General features: G+C 39.8%; 3 protein-coding genes across 4 annotated transcripts in view; 1 reads left to right on the top strand and 2 right to left on the bottom strand.

The window, feature by feature from the left end:
• Positions 1-15,410, bottom strand: part of LOC126556033 (fatty-acid amide hydrolase 2) — a 526,247-nt gene that overhangs the window by 387,839 nt on the left and 122,998 nt on the right. The gene's annotated exons all lie outside the window — the stretch shown is intronic.
• Positions 1-15,410, bottom strand: part of LOC126555972 (nucleolar GTP-binding protein 2) — a 207,117-nt gene that overhangs the window by 2,929 nt on the left and 188,778 nt on the right. The window lies entirely within an intron of this gene.
• On the top strand, positions 982-12,341 carry LOC126556209 (solute carrier family 25 member 16-like). The gene is made up of 6 exons (XM_050211435.1): positions 982-1,065; positions 6,677-6,903; positions 7,022-7,216; positions 7,305-7,461; positions 7,547-7,688; positions 12,150-12,341. The coding sequence occupies exons 1-6, from the start codon at positions 993-995 to the stop codon at positions 12,322-12,324; spliced, it is 969 nt and encodes a 322-aa protein (XP_050067392.1). The 5' UTR covers positions 982-992; the 3' UTR covers positions 12,325-12,341.

A 15,410-nucleotide genomic window follows, 5' to 3' on the forward strand; every position in this document is an offset into this window, starting at 1 on the left:
TGACGTTGTTGAAAACTCAAAAAACCGGCTTCGTTGCATATTTTGTGCCTGTGCTCCTTTTTGGCGTATTTTTGCGACGTGTCCAATTTGTGCCATCAGTCCACCGCAAGTCCAGGGGTCACTTTGTGACGCATTGCGTGTTTATGCCTCTTCGGAAGACGGGAAGAAACCAGAAATAGTTACCCCGGTTGTGCGATAATTCTCTCCGAGCGCGAGTGCGTACTGTTGTGTCGAATAATCACAGATTTGTTGTGACGTTGTGACCCGTGCCAGTTCGTTGTTCCCAGCGAACGACCTACTCTCCCACTACTCAATCAATTGATTAAGTTCGATCCACTCGTGCCCCGATTGGCGCGGGCACTTGTTTGTGGTCATTTTCCCACTTTTTCATCGTTTCACCTCATTCGCCTCATCATCATCGGCCCGTTATTTGTTTCAGTTTCGTTTGTCGGTTATGCGTCAAGTTTTGATAAGAGAAAGTATCCGGGGGAAGATGTTTGCAAAATGAAGAAACATTCCGTGGCCTGGCCTCTGGGTAGTCGCTGCCGTCGCCACGCACCCGATTCGGCACACGTCTTTCCACGGTGCTCTTTCTTGCCTCGCTGCTTCTCTATATCTACCGCCTGCGGTCTTCCAATTTCACCTGCCTGCCGGCATAATTGTGAAATTTTGTATTTGGTTATGTTTGTGTGCGTAAGTTATGCTTTGTTCCGGTGCAGTTCCGCTAGGCCTAAACACCTGAGAAACAGCAGAGGAATTAGCAATGAAAGATCGACGAGCACTTTGCAATGATACAGCTGTGTGTTTGTGCCCGTCGTGACGGTGAATTAATATGAGTGTGAATTATTTGGTTGTGTTTTCCCAGGCAAAAAAAACATAGAGCGGCGCAGTGTTTTTTTCCATCGCAAGTTTAATTTGTTCAGTGAAAACCAGCAGACCCCGTGGAACGGTGATTTTGATAGGACAAAGTGTAGAGCAAAAAATCATTAGTCATGGCTTCGGTTACAGCAACCGAACAGTCGAGGAAGAATGTCGAATTTATCGTGAAAAATCTTCTAGCGGGCGGTAAGTGCTATGATTAAGCTTCTCTTCTGTAATATGTAATAACTTAGTTTGCTAATTAACTAACCGGAGGGCGGACCGGTGGATAGGCGACAACGACCCCGGTCTTCACAAGTCTAGTAGTCTAGCCATTGGATGGTCGGCGTAACCTGCCGTAAAATGCCGAAGAACCCTTTAATAAATATTTCTACCCATTACAGTGTCAACTGCACTACAGTCAATTTAAATTCGATTAGACAAGTGTTCATTTGTTTAAAACACACGACAAACAATTAAAAAAAAACAATTCTGGCGATTGCAAACCGCTTTTTTCAATTTTATAAATATTTTTTTCATAATCAGCAAGTCATATTTATATCGGTGATGAGACAACGGCATCGGTCTTCACACATGCTGGACTGGGGTTTAAATCCCATCTGTTCTTTCAAATCCCATCCAACATCATGGTGTATTAGCAAGTCTAGTAAGCCATTAGCTACCCGGCTTGACCTAAAAAGGTCGTTACGCCAAGAAGTTAGAAGAAGAAAAAGTACTTATTTTAATAACACCTGAATTATTAAAAAAAAGTTTAATCAAAAGAGTTTTTTAAACAGTCAACGCATGCGATGCAACAATATCGCGCAAGCCTTCATACTTTAAAAAAATAAATATAAACGATTTTTTTTATTATGCTCTGATATGTTAAAGACAATTACAATAACTGAGCTAAAATCACAATATGAGCTAAATGTTCTGAAATCTCAAACATTCGCTAAATTTGTGATTGTTTTTTTAAATTTATTACCGACCAACGACCTAGCCGTATTGCTTAACACTAATTTACAGGCTATTAACAATTTACATTCATGGAAGAAGTTGCACCGGCCGATGTTATGGATAGACATACCAGCGAAAGGGAGAGGAAGACTTCAAGATTGGACACAATCAGGAACCTTCGAAATGGAAAACGATCAAAGACCCCTGCTACCATCTGGACCACGAGCATGGAAACGCCTGACATACCCCGGGATAAGATGCCCTCACACGATAAGACCCACGCTATGAACACGACTTTGGCTTTGGATGACGGAATATACGCAACGGAACAACCGAGTACACCTGGGATATGGTGCCCTTTCACAGCTCGGAGAAGGAAATGTCTTCCAGCAAAGATGAAAGGAGTATACTAATGTTAACTTTATTGTAAGCAATACGGCCTGGCCGTCCTTTATGAATAAAAAAAAAAAAAACAATTCACATTGGTTTGGAGACAATTTCCACTCCAAACCGTGAAAGAGCACCTCTTCCTTACTTACTGATCAGGCGCTACAACCACCTAGCGGTATTGGCCTACCGCAGCAGAATCCGGAACCGCTCACGGTCCCGCACCGTCGTCCACCAATCCGTTATCCCGGCCTTGATGGTGGATGATTCCACGCCATTCTCCCACCTCAATCTGGGGCTACCACGCCTCCTCTGTCCGTGTGGATGTCCTAAAAGGACTTTCTGAACTGGGCCGTCCGGGGCCATGCGTATAACATGGCCAGCCCATCGGAGCCTGGCGAGCCTAATTCGCTGCGCTATAAAGGTACGATACAGTCCCAACTTCGACCATCGCGACAGGTTTTTTTAGATCACATGTTCCGCCAGCATCCTAGCGCGCAACTCTGTCTCTATGTTGTTTTCGGTGCTGACTTTTGACCCGAGATAGGTGAAGTTTTGGACTACTTCAAATTAGCGACCACCTATCCGTACATCACCCTCACGTAGTTCCGGATTTCTTAGTAGGGCCGCTGATGGTGCCACCATCAATTTGGTCTTTGCCTCGTTAATCTTCAACCCGAGGTTTTCTGCCGCCTGCATATGCATATGCCAGGATCTGGGTTGAGTTATAGAAGATGGTTCCCGAAGTCTCCAGCTCCGAGTCACGGAAGGCCCTCTCCAGCGCCAAGTTAAATAGGAGAGACAGGCGAGCCTATCTCTCTGACGCAGGCCTTTGGTTGGTAGCAAAGAACTCTGAGAGTTTTCCATCCACCTTCAACTGGCATGTGACGTTGGTCATGGTCATTCTAACAAGCCCGATCAGTTTGGCCGGGATTCCAAAAGAGCTCATGACCTCGTAGAGTTTTACCCGTGTTATGCTATCATATGCGGCCTTGAAATCCATGAAGAGATGGTACGTGTTCAACTGCTGTTCTTCTCCAAGATTTGCCGCATGGTGAAGCCCGCTATTGTACATGACGAAAAAATGAGATTGTGAAGTCAATTTTCAACGAATTTTTGTCCTTTTTGGTTTTTTTTTTTTACAAATTTCTTGTGACGAAAATCTGACCAAACCACATAAAACAATAATAAACCGAGTATGCCCGAGATAAGGGGAAGAACAAGGAGTAAATGGCTTATCATTATGTTTATGTAATTTAGTCATCACAAGCGATGCTGACAATACGGCACTGTATCGTCATAATTAATTATAAATAAATAAAAGAAATAGCACAACAATAAATAAACAATATAATAAGACTATTCCATCAATTTATCCATCAATTTTAAAATTCAAGTAAAAACTTCGGTATAGTTGTGGGCATCTACTGAATTTTTCAATTTATAGAATTGAATACAGCTTGGACAGTAAAAATGTTAGCTTTATTAGGTCTCAAAAATTTAAAACCTTTTTTTTGTTGTTGTATTTATCTTGCGCTATCATCAATTAATCTATAGATGAAACTAAAATTGCTATAGATAGTTCAGATGCTGATGAACATTCTTCCAAATTTAGGTATAGTTAGGCAAAGTAGAAGTATGGAAAGAAGCAGTTTAAAAATCGGGTGTCAAAGTGATCTTAGTCTGTTGTTTGTTACTGTATACTACAGTGTACGAAAAGTAAGGTAACATTGGATGTCAAATTTCGCGCGCCAAAAGAAGCCCCTTGTTTTTATTTTTCGTTTGTCATATTGTATGCTTTTGACAGTTCTGCCTCGTTTCAAGTTACAACATCATCCCGGCTAGGAGTGACAATTTGTTTTCGGAACTGCGCCAAGTGTTTTTGCCCATATTGACCATGTCTAAGTTTGTGGAGCAGCGTGCATGTATCAAATTTTATCTGCGCAATGAAATAAACGCTGCGGAAACATTGCTGATGTTAAAAAAAAAACCACTACGATAATGCGCCCTTCCATACGGCCATCATTTTGAGGGAGTTTTTCGCAGCAACTGGCACCCATATTGTTCCGCAAACGAAGTATTCGCCAGATTTGGCATCAGTTGACTTCTGGCTGCTAAATCTCAACAAGCTAAAATCGAGGACAAAGAAGCTGCTACGGCGGAAAGGACATCCCAGCAGCAGGAGTGGGAGAAGAGGTTTTGCATTGCATCGGAAGGGAATTCTAATTTGACCTAATAAAAAAAAAAACATTCAAGAATAAAACAAAAAGTCACTTTATGTTTCGCGCACAGTAGTAAAGTATTTATATTTAACAAGCCATTTCCTCCCAGATATTCGTTTTATCCCGACCATGCTCAGTTTAATGTATTAATTAGTTATGTACAAAAAATGCAAAGCACTGACTGATTTACTATTTGCAACAAGTTCTGCAATATGCAATAAAATTTCCAAACGAAAGCGTTTCCCCCGGTAATGCAATTCCCAAGTACACAATCGCCAATCCTACCACATAGATGTGAGTTTTGGGCGTTGTTCAACTTAACAGCCAAAAACAAATCCGTTTCGAAAACAGCACGAAGGTAATCACACCTGTAGAGGGCCTCCGGTACGCTTGCAAACATTCCTCCGTTTGCCCACCATCGTAAGGCCATTTTTAATTCAATCTTTTCACACATCTTCCAGTGGGCCAGTTATGACCTTACTTTGTACACGATCTTTGCCTTTTTTTGTTGTTTTCAATAGTCTTTTTTCACCTCTATTTGTGCTCAAGGGGAATGTTTTCGGTAAGGTCTCGCTCGACACTGCCTTGTCACTTTCCATTTCCAAGTTAATGCCTTCTGTTGTTTGCTCATCTGTGTTTTATTGGCAGCGAATGGGTTTTTGGGTACATTGCCTTAAACTGTTTGAAGCTGCCCTTAATAGCTGTAATGCGGTGGTAGTGTAAGGTGTTTTGCTGTGTATTATTTCACCTTCGGGGGTATTGTAATTTGCATTAAATGAATCATAAATATTTACCTGAACGAAGAAATGTAAGTGAAACTTTATTTTAAGTTATGAGTCACCTGTTCGCTTACTAGAAACCGTTGTGACCCTCTTTAGGACCCAAGAGGATTTGTTCTGATTTTTTTTTGCTTATAGTTTGACGGCCCAAGAAACAGTGGTCCGGCTTAGACCATGCCTTAAACATATGGAAGGGCAGCTAGGGGCAGGTGAAATTCCCTCAGAACACTTATAATGTGGTATATATTTAATGAATTTTGATACCAACAGAAAACCACAGCAAAACAAGTGCTGAACTAAGGAAGATAAAGTATTGTAAATTTTGTATGTTTTTTTATAATATTTGAAACAAAATATGCAATATATACAATCCTTTCGAATGATGTATAAGGTTTTTAACAACATTTAAATGCAAATAATTTTGAAATAAGTGCAAAATTATCATTAATTTTTTTACAATCCTTCCAAAAAGATGTTTTTATCTAGTTCAGTGAGTGATATTTATTACGATTATGAATGGAAGTCTGTAATATTTGGAGTTTTTATTTCATAGCTTTTTGACTTTCAAATAATTTTTATTTTTTATTTTAAGTATGACGGCTTGCGCCGAATTGTAGGATTTCAAATAATTTACTTTGTTTAAAAATCTCTGACGAAAAAATTTCACTCAATGTCCGCCTTTGGACCAATGTGCAAGGGCGCCTTCATTAGATAATCTCCGTAATCTTCTTCTTCTTTTTCTTATTGGTCTCACGACCTCTAAGGTCATGCCGGCCATCGAAATGGCTTACTAGACTGCCGATACCACGTAGTTGGATAGTCAGTCCTCACTAGGGGAGACGGTCCGGATTTTATTAGGATCTCGGTCCTACCGTATGAAGACCGGCGCCGCTGTCGCCTATACCACCGGACCGCCCAATCTATGCGTGGTAATTGATATGCATCTTTGTAATCTATGCGTGGTAATTGATTTGAACTCTACTTCTGCTAGACTTAACGACCCTGCTATAACACGCCGGACATCTACTAGACTTTAACTGATACCGCATGGTTGAATGCTCACTATGGAGAAACGGTCCCGATTGGATTTGCATCCTGGTCCTGTCGTCCAGGGCGCCCTTTTCGCCCCCCACCACTGGGCCACCCCGGAAAATTTATTTGAATTACAATGTTTAAATCAGCTAGAATCTACCAATAGGATTAGGATAACTGCTATCTAAATATATTTATTTATTTATTTACAATTGATTATTACGGTCCAATATTCAAATATATTTATTCTCTTCTTTTTGCTACAAGTATTATAATCTTTTTTATAATATTTTCAAACCATTAACAAAGCGTCTTGTGTTTCAAAGCACCATTTTCCAGCGCGTATTCCATTATTAGTATTCATTCGTACATCGCCGTGCCTCTCGATCGTAATCCTAATTATGCAAAACATGTCACCGCTCTTACCATCGATTGCAGGTGTGGCCGGCATGTGCTCAAAGACGGCCGTCGCGCCACTCGATCGTATCAAGATCCTGCTGCAGGCACACTCGATCCACTACAAACATCTCGGCGTATTTAGCGGCCTGAAGCACATCGTCAAGAAGGAATCCTTCTTCGCGCTGTACAAGGGCAACGGTGCACAGATGGTACGGATATTTCCGTACGCTGCCACCCAGTTTACCGCGTTCGAGGTGTACAAAAAGGTAGGTGCACACAGCATTAAGATGCATTGAAGTTTGAGCTAGTAGCTTGAGTGTGTTATTTAAATCATTTTCGTTTGGGTCACATTTTCGAAACTCATCCACACGTTCACGGTTGCAGTATCTGGGCAAGGCGCTCGGCACGAACCTACCGATCAAGCACGCGGATAAATTTATTGCCGGTGCGGCTGCAGGTGTGACCGCCGTCACCTTGACGTATCCGCTCGACACGATAAGAGCCCGGTTAGCGTTCCAGGTTACGGGTGAGCATCGGTACAACGGCATTGTACACACTGCCGTAACAATCTTCCGGACGGTACGTATTTGAATTTAGCTGTAGATGCTCTTTGAGGGTTTTTTTGTGTTAATACGCCTTAAATAATACTTCCTTCGCTAATTCTTAGGAGGGTGGATTGCGTGCCTTATATCGTGGATTCGTTCCAACGCTGATGGGCATGGTACCGTATGCCGGATTTTCATTCTACTGCTTCGAGATGCTTAAGTTTGTCTGCATGAAGTACGCACCGGGCTTAACGTGTAAAAAATGTGACCGAAACACCGGTAAGTAATCGATCGTTCGTTATCGGAATACAGCGAGAAGGAAATTATTTGTATCTTCCCCATTGCCGCTACGTTTGAATTGCAGGAGGACTAGTACTTTGCGTCCCAGCAAAGTTACTTTGTGGTGGATTTGCCGGAGCCGTTGCACAATCCTTCTCCTATCCATTGGACGTTACGCGAAGGCGGATGCAGCTCGCTATGATGAATCCAGAAACAGCGAAATTCGGGTAAGACATTGTCAGTGCGTCAAAGCGAACGCAATTTTTTTGGGAAAAGCCAGTTGTATGACCAGATCTGGCTGGCCCGTGCCATATTCCACCTTGGCTTGTAACTATCTCCGCTTCATTCATATCCATCGGGGTGCTGGTTCCAATGTACGCTGGGGTGTATGTAAATCGGTATACAGTGTTGACCTCCAAAGGGACCAGTTTGCTGATGTAGCCACGCGCTCGAAGTTGCGATAATCGAAGAAGAAGTGTCCACAAACGATCCCTTCCGTTCGTGGGTTTATTTGCATACGCAATTGCATAACGATTGCCGCTCTTTGGGACAATGAATGGGACACAATCGGTCACAGAAAAATCTTCCTCACAGCTACAATGTAAAGTAGTGTTCTTTTGCATGACTATCGTTGATAATTCGAACAAAACCATTGCGCGATAAGCTGTAAGGGCTTTAGTTAAATTCTTTAAACCTTACTCAACACACACACCTCCTTTGCAAGGTTTTAAAACTCGGATAAAAAGTAAGTAAAAACGGGTTTTTGTTTCTCCTTCAACGCAGTGTGTGCGCGCGCGACACGTGCGACATCGCTGACACAAACTTTCTCACCAAGCATTGTGAGTGTGCCACACCGGGCTGTCTCACTGGAGGCCCACATTGATGGTACAAGAGGCTGGCGGAAGGTATCGTGCGCTCCGAAAGCTTTCGCTTATGTTCACCTGCTGACACGGTGACACGCAGCGACGTGGCCACCATCGTGACATTCACGCGAAAGGCATCCAATAATACCCGAAATCTTTGCGTCGCCATTACGCAACGACCCGTTACCGAAGGCATATTTTACCGAATTCCAAAAACACAGTCACCTCCGGGAGTTGTATTGTTGATGCTGCCGGTCCTACTACTACAGCTTTTGCCCAAACGCTAATGCTAATGGTTGTTGGATTTTTCCAAAACGATCGCTTTCAACGCTGCTTGGTCATCGACTGTCTCGTGTCCGTCGTCTCATTATTTCTCCATTTACGATCATTCCGGTGAGATTGGCGACTGCCTCACGGATCTATTCTTGTTTTAACGTTGAAAAATGATTTTTTGCGCTTTGTAGCGGAAGGAATTCGATGGGATTTGCGTTGACTGCCGGTTAAGATTGAAGAATGGGAAAAGAAATCATGACACCAAACAGGTTAGATTATACTATCTTTTCTTTACGTGCCGCGCTGATTGAAGAAGAAGTGTTGCGAGCTAAAACGCTACTGGGAAGTAATTATGGCACATTTACACATTTTCGGGTGATCAGTGTTTATGGCTTTTTGTCCGTTTTGTCACTAATCAATGTTAATGCCTCTTTGATTTAATTTGAGTGTTAATTGAAGCTTGAACTACCCGATTAGCAAGCTCGCTTTAAGAGCCGTTTGCTTCTACATTTTATTAAAATTATGTCCAAAAAAGCTTAAACACGAGCCCTGTAATTATTCAAAATTGACGGTTTTTACATCTGAGGTATCTCCCGTCACTATAAGAGTACAGTGTCCTACGTCATTCGTCAAACAGTAAGGCTCTCCTTCATTAAGCTCAAGCGAATATTTCGATTTAAAATCAGAATCGCTTCATAGAATGAGTCCGATGACGCAATATGCGCTTTAGCCATCTTTCTATAAGATACTCATCAAAGCTCGCATTAGCAAACTGTCCCTCCGGAAAGGTAAACTCTTACCCCCTTTTATCCGCGTACCTCTGTGCTTCTTCTTAACCATTTACAGTAACCAAAGCACGTCGCCTGGTCGTTGCAATCAACAAAAAAAGGCTCATTAGCCAATTCGATTGGTTTTTGCTTTTGTTCACATTCCTTTCTATTTCATCGCCCGTGCTCAACTCATCCTACGATCTACTAACTATTTCTATTTTATATATTTTCCTACTGACGCTACTCTGACGGTGTGCAATGGTGTGCTGGTTGATGTTACGTACGTCTATGGTATGGTTATGGTGGCTTCTTCATCTATCTGACGCTGATTGTTGTGTACCTCTCGAAACACGACACTTAATGTGGAAAACTTACCGCCAACACAAAACGTCTGTCCACGGTCCCTAACTGTGCGCCTGTAACTGTGCAACTTTAATTACCTCGTATTACTTTCTCTACGCGCCTTCGGCCGGTCGTCATCGCGTGGTGGTGGTATATGGTGTGTTACATCGATTTATGCCATTTGGTGTATTTCCTCAAACCTACCATCCTACCACCGACCATTTGCAATAAATGCATATCGTCTAATTGAATAACGCCTGTCCCCTGTGTTTGTGGATGCGCCCCTACCGTGCATCGTGTGATATGGGTTTTCTCTATCGGGCCCACCGTCGATGGACTTGGTTAATAACTCAATCGCTTGTTGCACTGCATGCATCACCAACGGTGCTGGTGTGCCATTCTGCCCGGCATTAACCGATCGATTATTAATCGGTGGTGGCTGGTTGGGTCTTCTAATCGGTTGTACCTTTGGCGCCTTCCATGCCATTCGGAACGAATATGTGTCACGAACCAATGGCGGCGGGCGGGTTTTACGTCAACATAACAGGAGGTGGGTATTGGATGGTGTGATCGCTTTCGATTCTGTGCACGTGCATGCTTGGCTTATGCTTTGTTGTCTGACCGTTCGTTTTGTTGTTCCGTCTAGCGATCAGCGATCGTTCGTGCGGTTTCGTTCTTTATGTGTGTAGATTCTTAGGTGTCGCAGACGACATTGGGTAGTGGAAATTATTTAGCGAATTTGTAATAGGTTGTCAATTTGGTACACGTATTATGTTTTGCATGGAATGGTAGAAAAATTTATCCAAAGTATTTTTTTTTTCTTTTTTTTTTATTCATAAGGGTCGGCCAGGCCGTATTGCTATCCAAAGTAAATTTCATCTCATCTAATTTCCCGGCGTTTTTTTTTAATAATCAGAATTGCACATAAAAAATTCGAACATATACAATTAGTTATAACAACTTAGACTTGTTTTTACTATTTTTTTTTATTAATTTTAAAACGGCCAAAAATGTGCCTAAGAAAAAACAGCTATGTTTAAATGCGAGTTTCGTACATTCAATGTGCGAAGGTTTTAATTAGTTCATATTAAAATCTCACGGGTGATAATTCTTCGGAGATCGCAGCGATCGACTAGATATTCCCATTTCAGGGGTATCAGGTTAGTGTTGGAAGATTATTTCACAGATAGCCACCATGGGCATTTTTTGTTGTTGTTGTTGTTGTTGGAATTCTCCATTTCGTGTCTGGTCAATATTCATCGCTGTCTATGTCTGATCACGCTTAACATCCTGTTACGCATCACTATTGGCACATGTACCTGCATGCGAAATCAAGATCATTATTAATTTATTCGCATCAATTGAGATGCTTCACTTATAAAACCCGAAAATTAATTGCTATTTTCCTCACTTTATTATAAACTTGTTTGAATAAGATTTTTTTTTCAATGATAATAAGTGCCAGCTTATACCCCATATTGACGAAAAGTTTTTATATCATACATAGAATCGATAATAAATCATTAGCTTAGCTTAGATATGAATAACAACTTGACGATGGATATGACTGGTATGAGCAGTTTGTTATAAATTATGAGGTGCAAAAAAAATGAAGAAATTTTACAAATTAGAGCGCTGTTATAAAATTAATTTTAAATTAATTTTATAACAGCGGTTGTCGAATTTCAGTTGGTTGTCTAGGTTACTTGATTTTATTTATTTCCGTTTTATTGTAAAATGGATATAATTCTTTCATGACTATTTCTCGCATTAGATTGTTTTAGAAATATTAAGAAATATTTAAAATTTGATCAGCCTCTATTAGCAAACACAAAAAAAAAAGATACTCACAAACCAGGGAAATCGTTTCAAACCGTACACATTTTCACCCAAACCCCGAACGGTTGTGGAATTCAAAATTATACCATCGATACCAGACCAAAGGTAATGGGGTTGAACTTTGGAGGGCAGAAAAACCGGCTTGATAAAGATAGCAGCACACATTGAGGTCATTCGCCTTCGAATGACTACACGCTATGCGTACGACCTGATAATGGTGATGAAGATGATGATGATGATGATGGTGAGGATGATGTAAAGCGATTAAAAAAAAAACTCAAAGGTTTTCAATACTAGCTGGAAAACAATAAATTATGCAGCTTAATTTAGATGTGAGGTATTTCAAGTAAATCGAATATCTTACCACCGAAAAGCGAACCCGTACAGCGTTTCTCTTATCCATAAATAACAGCTATTATCGCTAACTTATAATTAATTATGTTCATTTTCGTATTTTTATTATATTATTTCGTATTTGTATTATTGTGCTTGATCTGTGTATGTGTGTGTGTGTCGTTTGTATTGTTGTAATTGTTCCCAAAAAACAAAAAGATAAGAAACCCCCTTCTCTAATATGCACAATTCTTGTTCCCTCCCATAGCATGGGCATGTGGAAAACGTTATCCATTATCTACAACGAGAACGGCATCATGAAGGGCCTCTACCGGGGGATGTCGATCAACTATCTGCGCGCCATACCGATGGTGGCCGTATCCTTCTCTACCTACGAGGTGTTAAAGCAGGCCCTCAAACTAGACACGGGCATGAAGATTTAGAACCAGCCGGTGGACTACCAGACATTTAGACGAGACCTGTTTGCTATTTTCGCATGTGAGAAAAAGCGGTTGATGGTGGTAGGTTTTAGATGAATTTTTGTTAGCTATTTTGTTTTCGTTATGCTTTAGGTCAACAGGCTTTCGTCATACAAACACAACCCCTCTTACTCTCTTTTTACTATTTTATGTAGAGAAAAGGGCAGATTAGTTGAAGTTAAAACCGTGACAAAATAGTGACAATTCTCGAACAATTCTGCAGAGAAGCATAAATAGGAGAGTTTCCTTAAGCAATATTTATTATTTTTTATAGCTTATACCACTTTGGGAAACATAGTTCATCCGGTCAGGAATAGGGCGAACGTTGGAGAAATTTCTAACGCGAGGTTTTTATTTTTATTTTTTTAAACAAATGATATAAGGCATACGACGTTCGTCCGTTTCTTTCATAGACAGTTTTTGCACATTAACATCACAGATAGGAGAAGTATTACTGGTAAAACATGACGGTTTCCGTACTTAAGTGTAAGCGAAATGTTATAAGTCTACGCATGCACACGTGTGTGAGTCGTTTTTCGTCGAAAAAAAAAGGAACAGGAAAGATTTTAAGATGGATGGATGGAAATGATGGTCAAATTAGTAGAATACGAAACACGTGAATTAATTGCGAACGTTGCAGGTGTGCCCTGTTCTTATGACTGCAATGTAAAACCCTGTTTACGATCACACGTAAGCAAACCAATAAAGATGATGACATATTTTGTTAATATAAATGCTTAATGATAGTAATTCGTATGTGTATTTAACAAGCAAAGAAATGCTGACCAGTTGACGGTTCGTACAATGCAGTAAATAGTGTTTGCATCTGTCCTTTATTCATGTAATCATGTTTGCTTTGTATTATTACACTGTTACGTTTTGTTTACAGCTATCCAATAGGTGGTTGCGTTGGAGGCGTGATAATAGCTGAGAATGTACCTGCTCCATTGCTACACGTAAATATTTAGACCATCTTATTATTGAATGTATCGTACTTTTACCCTAACACCGTACCATTGCGGTTCATAAACATTAGTAAACCCCCGTGCTAGCAGTGCCGTATAGACCGACCGACCGTATATACGTGTATAGCAATCGGGCGTTGGGACTGCAACTATTGGGAAGATAACACATTCAACAATCATAGTCACACAATCAATCGCCAGGGCTTGTTAAGGTGTTTGTTTAAAAACTGTTCAATATGATGTACAGTGCGTAACAGAACGAAAGGGCCACTAGTTTTTCGAGAATAACTGAAAAAGTTGAAGAGATAGGCAAAAGTGGTGCTGTGTAAAGTGTAGAGAATGAAACAATACGTCCACTCACATTTTTATTAATATTTTTACGCACACTATCACATATGTTTTACTGGATTGAAAAATGCTTCAGATATCATTACTATAGGACCACTAACAAAAATTCATTTTTTTTTTTGGAAATCATTACTTGAAAATTTGTTAAAAAAAATACAGGCAGTGAAAGACGTTCCCGGACAATTTAAAACACATTTTCAACATTTTTTTTTTCTAATGTTTAGTGAACCCTGACGTGCAATCATTTGAGTTTTTATGTAAAATTTCGGTTTTTTAGTTTAGGATGTTTTATGCGTAGCTGTTCGTCCATTTTTTCACAAATATATGTAACTACAAAGCATTAAGTACCTTTCAAAATATGTTAAGATATTTCTGGTGCAGGCTCTTTTTGCAGTATAAATTGCTTTAAATGCGTCGTGAAATTTCAGAGATCGTGAAAATCAGAGATAAAAATATAGAACAAATTTAAAATAATAAAGGATATCAGAAATATTTTTTTCAGATTTTTCCTATGGCCTACGCGGAAGCGGCGATTATGTTATTATTTTTTGTTTATTTTGATCCTCGGTTTTCGAATTTTACGACGCATTAAGAGCAATTCATATTGTCAAAAGGCTCATTTCTTTGTACATTTATGCAGCTCCTGCACATGTTATGGACACTGTAAATTTTGTAGTTATATAATTTAAAAAAACGGGACAAAAAGCAACGCAACCTCACATTTTGAAAAATTGTTTAAAATGTGTTTTATTTTGTCCGGGAGTCTACTTCGCTGCCCTTTTAACATATTTTTAACGCATGTTAAAATAATGATTTACATAAAAAAATATTGGATTCTTCTAAGTCGCCCTATTGCTATGACATTTGAATCTTTTTTTTAACCCAGTACAAAATATGTGAAACTATTTGAAAAAATATATAAAAAATGTGAGCAAACATGTTATTCGCTAAAATTTTTCCACAACATTACTTTTACCCATCTATTCAAAATTTTCAGTTATTCTTGAAAAAAATATTAGCTCAATTGTTCTGTTACGCACTGTATTACATAACAAGGGGGGTGGACAACATTGGAATTATATGATTGACCTTTCCTCTCTCGCAAATACTGTTCCACTACTGCATCACCTACATCGGACGACCGCAACGGTTGCGAATACTTTCAATTCGTTTAACAGCATATTTAAACGTGTATATTTGTTCAGTAATATTTCCAACAAAAGCAGGTATAGTTTCATAATGCTGGGGCAACATTGTTTTCTTTTCACTATTTAGAATATAGGTGATATTACTCCCATGCCACCTTTTTGTTTTGTTTTGCTCATGCTACACTACTTACTGACTGCTTACTTACTGAACAAAGTGACTAGAGACAGAGCGCCCTTTTCTATCCGCTTCAGGCCATATATTGCACACAAATACTTGACACACTTCACTACTCATTGAAACGAGCTTTTAATAGCGAAAATGATGTATCTTTTACAAACATTTCTTCAAAAAAAAAAATGTCCTGTGATCGAATTGGAATGTTAAGAGCAGCGAATAGATTCAAAAGCTTTGAAAATAAGTATTATCAAGTTGTTTGTACGAATATTCCAAATGAACTCACCCGCGTTGATTCGCATCGAAAGTCTCTATTAGAAAACCGGTGCACAGTGCCCAGTTACTGTATCAACGATGTAAATTGTTAATATTTACGAATATATATATATATTTGTTTGCAATACATTCCTTTTG

The sequence above is a fragment of the Anopheles maculipalpis genome, chromosome 2RL (assembly GCF_943734695.1).
Source record: "Anopheles maculipalpis chromosome 2RL, idAnoMacuDA_375_x, whole genome shotgun sequence".
Taxonomy (NCBI): Eukaryota; Metazoa; Arthropoda; class Insecta; order Diptera; family Culicidae; genus Anopheles; species Anopheles maculipalpis.